The sequence below is a fragment of the Pyrus communis genome, chromosome 1, assembly GCF_963583255.1.
Source record: "Pyrus communis chromosome 1, drPyrComm1.1, whole genome shotgun sequence".
NCBI lineage: Eukaryota > Viridiplantae > Streptophyta > Magnoliopsida > Rosales > Rosaceae > Pyrus > Pyrus communis.
In genome coordinates this window covers 14,636,863-14,649,305 of record NC_084803.1, presented here as the reverse complement: position 1 = coordinate 14,649,305, position 12,443 = coordinate 14,636,863, and the positions used below count along the sequence as shown (strand labels likewise).

General features: G+C 37.0%; 2 protein-coding genes across 6 annotated transcripts; one reads left to right on the top strand and one right to left on the bottom strand.

Annotated features, from left to right (window-relative positions):
- The first annotated feature begins 2,508 nt into the window (after window positions 1-2,508).
- On the top strand, window positions 2,509-6,547 carry LOC137749531 (subtilisin-like serine-protease S). The gene is made up of 11 exons (XM_068489643.1): window positions 2,509-2,932; window positions 3,018-3,112; window positions 3,264-3,361; window positions 3,450-3,608; window positions 3,964-4,075; window positions 4,165-4,693; window positions 4,769-4,863; window positions 4,957-5,199; window positions 5,283-5,397; window positions 5,488-5,674; window positions 5,803-6,547. Exons 1-11 carry the CDS (start codon window positions 2,837-2,839, stop codon window positions 6,366-6,368), a joined length of 2,295 nt encoding a protein of 764 aa, XP_068345744.1. The 5' UTR covers window positions 2,509-2,836; the 3' UTR covers window positions 6,369-6,547.
- A 180-nt stretch (window positions 6,548-6,727) lies between these two features.
- LOC137749542 (uncharacterized) lies at window positions 6,728-9,627 on the bottom strand. 5 transcript variants are annotated; one of them, XM_068489675.1, is made up of 3 exons: window positions 9,441-9,627; window positions 8,106-8,439; window positions 6,728-7,328 (listed from the first exon to the last, which is right to left on the bottom strand). In XM_068489675.1, the coding sequence occupies exon 3, from the start codon at window positions 7,313-7,315 to the stop codon at window positions 6,884-6,886; it is 432 nt and encodes a 143-aa protein (XP_068345776.1). In that variant the 5' UTR covers window positions 7,316-7,328; window positions 8,106-8,439; window positions 9,441-9,627; the 3' UTR covers window positions 6,728-6,883. The 5 variants fall into 5 exon arrangements, with proteins under 5 accessions (XP_068345776.1, XP_068345769.1, XP_068345761.1 ...); XM_068489668.1 differs by having other exon boundaries at window positions 6,728-7,321; window positions 9,441-9,626; XM_068489660.1 differs by lacking the exon at window positions 8,106-8,439 and having other exon boundaries at window positions 9,441-9,625.
- Window positions 9,628-12,443: the final 2,816 nt, after the last annotated feature.

The following is a 12,443-nucleotide window of genomic DNA, read 5'->3' as shown; positions in this document are numbered from 1 at the left end:
GTGACCCATTGGGAAGTTGCTCGTGAGTTCCCAGAAACAAAACCGTGAGGGCGTGGTCGGGGCCCAAAGCGGACAATATCGTGCTACGGTGGTGGAGCGAGCCCGGGAAGGGATCCGCCCCGGGCCGGGATGTGACAATTTGGTTTAAAAAATTTGTTCTCTCTAGCATTATCCAGTAGAGTATTAAAGCAACACACAATAGGAAAGATTAACATAATTGCTTGCCTTATTAGTGAATTGACAATTCATCTTTATCAACTTGTGAGATTGGATGCCTTCCAAGTCTTATTGCTTGGGAGAAAATGGAAGAGGATCTTCTCCAAATCTCTTCTTCCTAATCCATCAAATAAGTAGATCTGTGCCATTGAAATTTAATCTAACGACTACAAGCAGGGGCCCACTTTAAAAATTATAATAACTTCATCCGTTGGATCAAATTTCAAAAACACAGATCCACTGATTTGGTGGATTAGGAAGAAGAGATCAGGAGAGAATTCCTTTCCGGAGAAAACATCATTAGCAATGATTGTGCATACGATATCAAGTTATCATTTGACAATTATATAATATATATTCATCATAACCATAATTAATGGTGATCTTAATCACCATCATTACCAAACTCACGGTAAAGTGTTACCTTTACTCGATTTGGCATGCTTCTGGTAGATTTTTTTATCGTTGCAAATCAATAATTATAATACGTGGTTACTTTTCAACTTCAAGATTAACTTTGTATGAGCTGTTAGTTCGGTAGAGCTTATAACTTTAAGCCTCGATTATGATTATCATTCGTTTCAGTTTGGTCTAAGTTGTGAACGTGGTTGAGGATAGAAAGTTGCATTCTGCGTGTTTTTTCCTTTTACCTTTTTATCTCTCTCCTCGTATGATTTATCAAGAGACGAGAAAGTTATTGATGTAGTTGAGTTTAGTAAGTAATATTGAGTAGGTAGATACATCTTTGTGTGCAAATCACCCTCATCAGCTCAGCCACTGCGTCCAATACTTTGCTTGGTAGATGAGCTTTCAAGAAGCTCATAGTGATGTATTGACCCTCCAAAGGAATGAATAGTTCCTATCATGGCAGTCTTTAATTTGGTGGAAGAAGTTCTAAATTTCGATCACATAAACGATAGTTGCTGATAAAGGAAAATGATAAAAATTATACTAATTAACGATGATTATATGATCTTATTATTTGTTAATGGTATCGGTTGAGTTTCCTTAATTCAAGGCTAATTGTCTAGTCATGTCCATATAATTCTGCAAATAAAAAAGAATTATTAAATCATTATTTGGGGATTAAATTATAATTTCCCCCCTTTTTAGGTACTCTGTTTAATTGGCTTAATTTATTCTGCAGTTTATAGATTCCTTCAATCCTTTTCTCAGCAGAAAAGAAGCTTCAGAAGCAGAACATTGCAGCATATGCACGTTAATCTACATATTCCACCATTATTTTTTTAATTAACGAGTTAAAGAACTACCATCACAAGTTTACATCGTGAACTGAACCCCATTAACTTAATTATGAAAAATAAATAAATAAATAAATATACATATATATATATATATTGGGCAAAGCAAATTCTATATTTGGGGTGAAAACCCCATAATTGTTGTGTAAATTATATAGTAATTATTTAAAGGGCCACGGGTGTACAAATCTTAAAGATAAGATAATTATGGAATCCATGAGGAAGTTGGTTACGATGATGATGGAAAGAGCCAAATAGGCCTAAGTAATCATACTTGGTCATGATTCACATTCTATTAGAATGTGCAACTGTAGTAAGTGGTGGATTGTCTTGGTGATTAGGTTTTTTTTGTTCAGCTCATATTGTTTCGAGTTCAAATCCACTTCCTCTCTTAGTGTAAATTAGTGTCGTTTATCGCTTAAACTAAAAAAAAAAGTGCAATCGTAGAAGTTAGATCCACTTTATAACTTATTATGGTTAATTTTGATAGTGATCCTTACACTCATACGCATGTTTCACTTTGGTGCTTCAGTTAAGGTGTTAAATATTAGAATCCCTCAATTGTATTGCATGTCCTATTCCTTCCGTCTATTAAAGGGTAAAATTGTCAATTCAAGTGCGACACGTGAGGCAATTGATATAATAAAATTGAAGGTTAAAGTGAAACACGAATACAAGTTCTTGAGAATATTAGACTAACCCAAACTAACCTAAATTTCAAGAAGAGGAAGTCAAACTCAGGTACATATGAAAAACACATTACTTTAACAATGTAGCTACGCTCATATCTACATATTTTTACTGATTGATTAATTGAGTAGCACATCACATTTTGTACAAAAAAAATGGATCATTGACATCATAGACTTTAGTAGCTGAGCATGTCTACAAAAAAGATATGTCTAATCAATATAAACGGTAAGTAATCGATATGGTCTCATCAATCTAGACAATGTGATGATGATGATGGAGTGAGTTGCTTGAGCGAGTGCTACCTCAACTGTTATGTTTGCCGGCTTTTTATTCTTTCGCTTTTTCAACGGTCCGGGTTTCAGGGTTTCACTTTTTGAGGTTGGTTCTCTCTGGCTTTCCCACCGCTCACCCACTCACTCACACTCTCACCCCTGCCACTAATCTTGCCTTCAAGTTTTATCATCATCGGCGGTTGCTTTGTAACTGGGTAATTTTACGCAAAAGCAATCATTCCCTCTGTAAATAAAAAGAGCAGACTAGTCCCTCCTTATAAAAAGCCATCTTCTTCTTCTTCTTCCTCCCTCTCTTATCCAACTGTTTGGCTCCCTCTTCATATTTTTCTCTCTTTTGGGAAAGGAAATAAAAAAAGTGGGGCACTTGAGAAAATGGGGTCTTTTTGTTGTAGTGGGAGAATCAGCAGCATTCTTCTTCTGTTCTTATGTGTTCTTGCTGCTGAAATTAGCATTTGCCTTTCATCCAAGGTAAATTAAATTCTGGGATTCTTTAATTCTATGTTTTTCTTCTGTTTTGGTAGTTTTCAGTGATTTATTTTTCCTGGGTTTTTAGGTGTATGTTGTTTATATGGGAAGCAAAAATGGTGAGGATCCAGATGAGATTTTGACACAAAACCATGAAATGCTTGCTTCTGTGCACACTGGAAGGTCAGTTTTTTCAGAAAGTCCTTTCCTTTTTTCTTTCATTTAAATAAAAATCATGTGTGTGTGTCTATATATGTATGTGTATTTTACTGATTTGGGTTTGCTTGTTCATCTCTGATTGTGTTGGTGAATTGCATCCATGGTGTTTGAACAGCATGGAGGAAGCTCAGGCATCTCACATTTACAGTTACAGACATGGCTTCAGAGGCTTTGCTGCCAAGTTAACCGACCTCCAAGCTTTCCAAATTTCCAGTAAGTTCCCCAATCCACCTCTACGAATTATAATGTGAATAAAAATCCTTGACTTTGTGATTAAAAACATGGTAAATTGAATTCACAGAGATGCCAGGAGTTGTTTCGGTTTTCCCCAATTCGAAAAGAAGCTTGCACACCACTCATTCCTGGGATTTCATGGGCCTTTTGGGTGAAGAAACTATGGAGATTTCTGGGTATTCTACCAAGAACCAAGTTAATGTCATTGTTGGTTTCATTGATACTGGTAAGCACTGAGCTCTGAGCACTTTTTTTTTTTTTTTTTTACGATTATATTTACCAATTTACTCTTGCTTTTGTGCATCTAGATCTATAACACAATCTCTATTCAGTAAAATATGGTTGTTCAGTCAACTATCATTGATTCATGGCCCATTTGTTGACTTAAGTCCCTGTTTTGTTTATATTATAAGGCGTCTTATCTCCTTTCACATGACTCATGTGGCATGAACATGCCCCATCATTTTTGCTTTCTGTACACATGAATGCTTTTGGCCTGATTGAAGCTATTTATGACACTAATTGTTTAAAGGGAAATAAATATTTCCGTCAATAATATTATTATTCACTGTCATGAGCAGGAATTTGGCCTGAATCTCCAAGTTTTGATGATGCCAACATGCCTCCGGTGCCAGCTAGATGGAAGGGGCGTTGTCAATCAGGAGAAAAATTCACTGCTTCAACTTGCAACAGGTTGTTTCGTGGTTTGAATGGATTGTTTAGTTTGTTTCATGGACATTTACGATTGGTAATCTCAAATGGTTAAAAACTTTTTTCCATAGGAAAGTGATTGGCGCTCGATACTATAATTCTGGTTATGTAGCTGAGGAAGAGTCAACAACCAGAGTGTCATTCAGATCACCAAGGGACAGCTCCGGTCATGGCAGTCACACAGCCTCTATAGCTGCTGGTCGGTATGTGTCAAACATGACTTATAAGGGATTGGCAGCTGGAGGGGCAAGAGGAGGTGCACCAATGGCTAGGATTGCAGTGTACAAGACATGCTGGAACTCTGGTTGTTATGACGTTGACCTACTAGCGGCCTTTGATGATGCAATCAGAGACGGGGTTGATATCATGTCTCTGTCTCTTGGTCCTGATGCTCCTCAGGGAGACTATTTCAGTGATGCCATTTCTGTCGGATCATTTCATGCTGTTAGGCATGGAATTTTAGTGGTTGCTTCTTCTGGAAATGAAGGAAACCCGGGTTCTGCAACAAATTTAGCCCCATGGATGCTCACTGTTGCAGCAAGTTCAACAGATAGGGATTTCACTTCTGATATCATACTAGAAAATGGTGCTAATTTCACGGTAATTCTATCTACTTTATATTTGAGAGATTTGTGATTATTTTTACAAGCTTATAAGTTCTGAATGCTTGATTAGGGTGAAAGTCTCAGTCTCTTTGAAATGAAAGCCTCAGCAAGAATTATTTCCGCCTCTGAAGCCAATGCAGGGTATTTTACTCCTTATCAATCCAGGTGAATCAAAAGGTACTTGGAAGTGAGTTCTGCTTAGATGTCGATGCATAGTGTGCTTAAGTCACACTTTCTCTACTACAATTTGTGTTGCAGTTACTGTTTAGAAAGTTCCTTGAATAGAACCAAGGCCAGAGGGAAGGTTCTGGTCTGTCGACATGCTGAGAGTTCAACAGAGTCAAAGCTCACTAAAAGTATGCTAGTGAAAAAAGCTGGTGGTGTCGGGATGGTTCTCATTGATGACGCAGATAAGGATATTGCTGTCCCATTTGTCATCCCTTCAGCTATTGTTGAACAGAGGATAGGGCATCATATTTTATCTTATATTAAACGCACACGGTTAGTCTGATAAACTAAAACATGAAGGTTCAAATTTTCTGTATTTGAGTTTTATGTTTAACTGATTCGACCATTGTGAACAGGAAACCCATGTCTCGAATTTTGCCCGCAAAGACTATACTGGGACTGAAACCTGCACCTCGTGTTACTGCGTTTTCTTCAAAAGGCCCCAATTCTTTGACACCGGAGATTTTGAAGGTAAATTATAACTGATGATCAGAAATCACAATGTATAGGCTTTGTAATCCATTATGTTATAGAAAACCTTATAACTATTTTGCTTTGTAGCCCGATGTCACAGCTCCTGGACTGAATATACTAGCATCTTGGTCCCCAGCAGCAGGGAATAAGCAGTTCAACATTCTTTCTGGTACTTCCATGGCTTGCCCACATGTAACAGGAATCGCCGCCTTGATCAAAGCTGTTTATCCATCATGGTCCCCAGCAGCTATTAGATCTGCAATCATGACTACAGGTATGATTTCATTAGCTGAAACTACACTAAACTTGCAGTTGGTTTAATTCTCAAACAGAAAGTTTTCAAGTTATCCCACTTTGTGCCTAAGATTGTACCGAGGAATCTGACAACAAATGAAATTCCAGCTACTCTTCTGGATAAGAACCACAAACCCATCCTGGTGGACCCTGAAGGAAGAAGGGGTAACGCATTCGATTATGGCTCAGGCTTTGTGAACCCGAAAAGAGTCCTTGACCCTGGTCTTGTCTACGACGTGCATTCAGCAGACTACGTAGAATTCCTTTGTTCAGTTGGTTATGACGAGAAAGCAGTCCATCAAATCACACAAGACAACAGTACATGTAAGCAGGCATTTCGAACAGCATCTGACCTGAATTATCCATCTATCACAGTGCCGTATCTTGTAGGTAACTTCTCGGTAACTAGAACAGTGACCAATGTTGGTAAGCCAAAGAGTATATATAAAGCTGTGGTATCCTCACCCGTTGGAATCAATGTTACTATTGTCCCAAATCGATTAATCTTCAATAGGTTTGGCCAGAAGATACAGTTCACTGTAAACTTCAAGGTGGCTGCTCCACCATCGAAGGGATATGCATTCGGGTTCTTTTCATGGGTAAGTGGACGATCAAGAGTTACCAGCCCCCTGGTTGTCCGAGTTGCACATTCGAACTCAGGGCTGCTGAGATAACAACCCACAACCCGCCCCGAAAATTAGATTAGGACCTTTGTTATCCTTGCAGATAATAGAAACCGTACACAGTAAGAAACCAATGCAGAATTATTATCAGATTATCTGTAATTTTTGTGGGTGATATGAGATTATTTGTTAAACCAAGTATATCAAGGAAATATTTATTTGTTATTTTCTCCCTTCACTCTGGATTATAGCACAATTTCTTTGTTTTCGCTTCCTCCGGCATTTTCTGTATCCAACGGAGAGTCTGCTATCATGTTTCGGTTCTGTGAAATGTGGAACATAAATTTTTGCATTCGACGAATGAAATTTCTCTGACTAACAACATTAACACCAAACAAATACCGGCAGACAGTTGTAAACATATATCATTCATCTTTTCGAACATCGAAGTATGCCAAAGAAGTTTAACATTTAACACCACTCTTTAATCTTTGAGATCATACAGCATTACAATTTACAAGTGTGCAAATCAACCACAAAAACCGGTAATGATATCAAGAGATAAACTACGACAAATGCAATTCCGAAGGATCAACGAGGCCTTCTAACACAACAAGCTTGTCCAAAAGTGCATTCTTCTCGTCCTCAAGGGTCTTGACCTCATCTTCAACCGCTCTTAGATCGCTCCCCAATGCAAAGCTCTCTTCCTCCAGCAGCAAATACTTGAGCCTCAGTGCACGGTACCCGCTTCCAGATGGGGAGGAGTCAGGCAACGAATCTGAGCTCAACCTCTCGGGCTGCTGCTGGAAGGATGGAGAAACATCGTTCTTCATGTTTCTTTTGGTTCCTTTCTGCCCTGCTTTTACCGGAGGTGGAGAAGCCCCATTCGCATCATTCCCTTGTTGCAAAAACAAGGGGCGCTTCTTGGTTGAGGGTTTCTTTTTCTTCAGCTTAGGAGTTGAAAACTCATCGGCCAGTGACATCTTCGGATCCTGCATTTATCACTAGATGCTGCAATAGTTGAATATCAGATTACCCGATGAACAAGACTACAAAATAATAAGAATATTATTAAACAAATTAGAATGTCAAAATGGCTATAAAACCTCAAGATGCTACATTGTGACGAACTTATTCTACATAGCTACGAAGCATTATAGTTATAGAGAACAAACTTAACCCTAGTACTACCAGGCTAGGCCCAAACTAAACTTATAAGAAAACCCAAATAATATAATACCTAAAATACTAATATTTTTCAACACCCCCCATCAAACGGTATACGACATGGGTTTGCAAACAAGCAGAGCGGACTTGCTCCGTTAGGCGGACAAGCGAACTGAACTTGACTTGACCTGATTGGACTCAATTAGCGAACTGGCAAACTTGACTTGACTTGCAAAGTGATTCCGATTCTTACATGTTAATGTTGACAGTATGGAAAGAAATCACATGAGAGCTCCCCGTCACCAAATGGACGAGATTTTCATATCTCCGTTGTACCAACAAACGAACAACGTCAACAAATTCTGGCAACTATCACTCGAGTGGTCAACACTCCAAGCACTCGAATAGCGGTCACAAAACAATTCCAAACAGGCCAACAACTCATGTGGACCTAAAAACAAACTTAACCATTTTTTCCCTTTGACCGTGTGGGCCTAAAGCAACATCAAACAAATTTTTTTATTTCCTTTCTCTTTTTGCCTTTTTTTTCCCTTTCCTTGCTCCTTATTTTCTCTTTGTTTACTTCATGGTCCCAAACTAATCAAACAAGAAACACCATACCAATAGTCAGATCAACAAGGCACAGCAGATGCAACTTGGCAGCAAGAAAAATTAGCAGCAACAGAAGAAACAGGCAGCAGCGGTGGTGGTTTGGTTGCAGCAGCAAGAGACGCAGATCGTGAGGATGGTGGTGGTGTGTAGCAGGTCTGATGTGGGCGAGAGCAGCTGGCAGACAGGTGTGCGGTGGCGGGATGGATCTGGGTTGCAGTTTGCATCGGTACGGCTTCAAGAGGGTGTGATGCGAGTCTGGTATAACTGAACAGGTGTGGCAGATCTGATGCGGGTCAAGATTCGAGTGGTGCAAGCATGGCGGGTTCGTGCAGGCGTGACCGGTCTACAAGGGACAGGAATCACATAACATTATTTGTCAACAGAAATGCTGACAAACCGGCAATATGCGAATTGCAGCAGTGGGGTTCTAGTCTTCAGCGACGCGGTACCCGTGGCTTGGTGACTCAACTTCAGAGTTCTAGCAATTTCAATCTTTTTTTTTTTTTTACATATAACAAAACCCTAACTACTACAAGACTGACAAACCAACAAAACATGCCATGACGAACTGATATGCAGCGGACAAACGGATGAACAAATTGATACCTACCCAGAACAGATTAAATTCCGACGAATCGAATTTGCTCTGATACCAAGTTGAATATCAAATTACCCGATGAACAAGACTACACAAAATAATAAGAATATTATTAAACAAATTAGAATGCCGAAACGGCTATAAAACCTCAAGAGGCTACATTGTGACAAACTTATTCTACATAGCTACGAAGCATTATATTTATAGAGAACAAACCTAACCCTAATACTACCAAGCTAGGCCCAAACTAAACTTATAAGAAAACCCAAATAATATAATACCTAAAATACTAATATTTTTTAACAGCAATCACCAGTACACAAAGGATGAATGCATTAGAACCCCTAGCAAATCCTCATTGGTCCCCAAAATCCTTCACAATTGAAAATTCAAATGCCAAAGGTTTCAACTTCAAATCACACCCTCAAAGCCTATAGTTTAACTCTGCGGAATTCCCAAATTTAACTAACTCCATGCAATTATACGAAAAACCCTAACCCTAAAAACCCAATTCAAGACATTAATCTTCATGCATATCTACAATAAAGCTACAATCTTTCTTCCCAGAAAAAGTAAAATCAACAAAAAACTGAATGAACCCTAAAATTCGAAGTCCATCGACTTAATACATCAAATTTGGGAATTCAAATTCGAATTCGTTTCCAGCTGCGAAAAGTAACTGATTGAAGAATTGCAATCAACGGAAGAGAAATAAGATTCCAACTAGGGGGTGGAGGAGGAAGTACCTGAAGACGAAGCTGTGAACTTGGGGGGTTTTCGGCACCGTTTTGCGTTTGGAGCGATTGCGTTTTGGGGCTTTGTTGTTTTTGCTATATAATGCTATCTGTGATCTGTGGGCGACTGTTTGACTCCACTATTGGGGTCGCCATGATTAAAGAAAGTCATGGTTTCTCTGGCTGGGAAGTCCTTTTCTTACTTGGATTGGATTTCTCTCGTTATTTTTTCGTTTTTCTTTTTATTTTCCAAAACCTCGTTTAATCCAATTATTTAGAAAAATTGGTTGTCCATGTATTTAACTAGTAAATATACTATTTAGTACTATGATTTAGTAATTTTAAGTTCGATTCTTGTCAAAAACAAATTTAAATCATATTATCACTAGTCTATCGTGCAATTAAGCTTACTTCTCTAAATAATATCAATTGTTAAAAAAAATATATATGGTAAATGTCGGGATCTTGGTCAGCAAAATCATTATCAACAACTGTTTAAATGAAAACTCTAGGATGCTCTATGATGCTCCAAAATATTATCATCACGTAGAGTTAGATTTGTTAATGTTGTACAAACAAAAACTCATTAACTATTTCAAGCTGTTCTAAAAAAATTATTTTATGGATTAGATCTTGATACAAGTTATCGGCACTTTGAAAACACGTATCATTTATTATTTTCTTAAAATTGAAAAAATAATACTTTTAAAATAAAGTCAAACGTCTTTTCATTTTGTCAAAGGCCAATATAAATTGAACCTGACTTCTCTACCCTTCTAGTTTCCACACACTTTCATCCCTTCTTATTTAAGTCACGTCAACATTTTATATCACTATTGTTTTTTGTCTTATTATCTCTATAAAAAAATCAATATAAAATGTTGACGTGGCTTAATTGTAACCGTACAAAATATGAGGGGATGGGAGTATATGGGAACTAGGAAGGCAGAGAAACTGGGTCCATATACATTTTAAAAGGGTCATGAGTTACGCGTGCAAATTCTTAAATAAGATTAATTACCTTAATCGGCTAAAAATTTGTTTGCATTAAGACCCCATTTGGTATTGAATTTTTTCACTAAAAATTGCTTAATTTTAAAGTTAAGCAGTAAAAAAATATTTGGTAATAATAAAATATCCTGCTTATTTTAAAAGCAATGGATTCTAGATAGCAGCTTTTAAAAGCAGTTTGTATGTTGCTTTTAAAAGCTGCTTTAATAAAAAGCAGAGTTGGGTCTTTAATAATTATTTTCAATTGTTGTAATACCTTCATTAATTTTTTTTAAAGGACATTGTTTAGCCTTCCACACACATTTTATCCCTTAGAGAATAAGGTAAGTATTACCACCTACCACTACAAATACTAACTTTACACTATTACCGCCATTACAACCACTATTTTTTTTCATCACCATTGCCATAACCACAACCTCCACCACTGTCATCACTACCCTCATTGACCATAACCACAACCTCCACCACTATCATTACTACCATCATTGTCACCACCATCACTATCGTTGCCGCCACTGCCACCATTGCTACCACCAATACTACCACCATAGATGCCATCATCGCCACCACCACCACCATTACCACAACCGTCACCATTACTACCACAATTGTCATTACCACCATCTTTGCAGCCATCACCGGCACCACCATACCGCAACCACCACCACTGCCACCGCCCTACCACCATTGTTACCTTTCCAACCCAACCAACACTTCCCACTATTAGCACCACCATCATTACCACCCCTGATGTTGTCACCCCCACTCCTATTACTATGCTCATTTGTCATTGTATACAATTATATCACTTTTATATTAAATTATACCAAATGCTTTTGCACTACTTTTCATACTCACAACACTTTTAAAATTCAGTTAACCAAACACTTATCAGTTTTATTTTACATCTGATTATTCTTAACGCACAACAGAAGTAATTTTTTTTTAAAAGCACAGCAATTTCAAACTGGTCCTAAATCACAATAAAAGCAATAATTCAAATTAATCTAAATCATCTAATGATCGCAACATGAAATAAATTTTTCACATGATCATGTGTTCTTACTAATTAATCAACTTGAAAAAATTATTAATAAACGACAAAGTCAACATTTGATAAACCCAGAATAAAAGCAAATTAATATAACATTACTCAACAATATGACTGTCTTGTCGAAGAATTGAATGAAAATTGCATGAGATGAAGTTGGAAAGAATTTAACCATAACAATACAAAAGAGCAAACAAAAAGACAAACCTGTCCATGTTACATGTACATCAAAGTTAAAAAATGAGGTGGCTAGATAAGGAAGAGCGCCTCACGCTGCGGCTGACCCATTGCTAGATAAAGCTAAAAAATGGTTCAACAAAGAATCTAATCCTCACTTTCTAAAAAAACATATAAAAATATGACCTATTTGTCGATTTGTTTTAGAATTTGTATATAACTGTTAATTTTCTTTTCAAACTTTAAATTTAGTCAATTACAACTCTGAATTTTTATGAAAAATCAAATTTTCTACGGTGTTAGATTTTGAAATTTTAAAAATTTTAATCTAATTTTTCATCCATTTTGATCAACGAACAACACATGCAATTAGATGAAAGCGAAAAGGTAATTTTGTTTAGGTAAATTGGATGCAAAGCCAATGCTTTGAAACACTAATTGGACTCCCGTAGCTAATTCAAATAGAAAGTGTACAAAATCAACTAGTGGAAGAGAAAGAGAAGGAGAAGAAGAAAAAAGTATCAAAATGCATAGAAAATTGGATGAAAATTTCAAATTTTAACGTTAAGGGAGAAATAAAAGTTTGGAGAAGTAATTGGTTAAAATAAAAATTAGTAGAAAATTAGCAACTCTTTATAAGTTATGGATGAAATCGATAAATAACTTAAAAAATATTGACTCTTGATTAATTGATTAAAATTTTAATTAAAAGGGTCAATTAATTCTTTCTCAAAAAAAAAAAAAAAGTCAATTAATTAACTGGAAATTTCAAA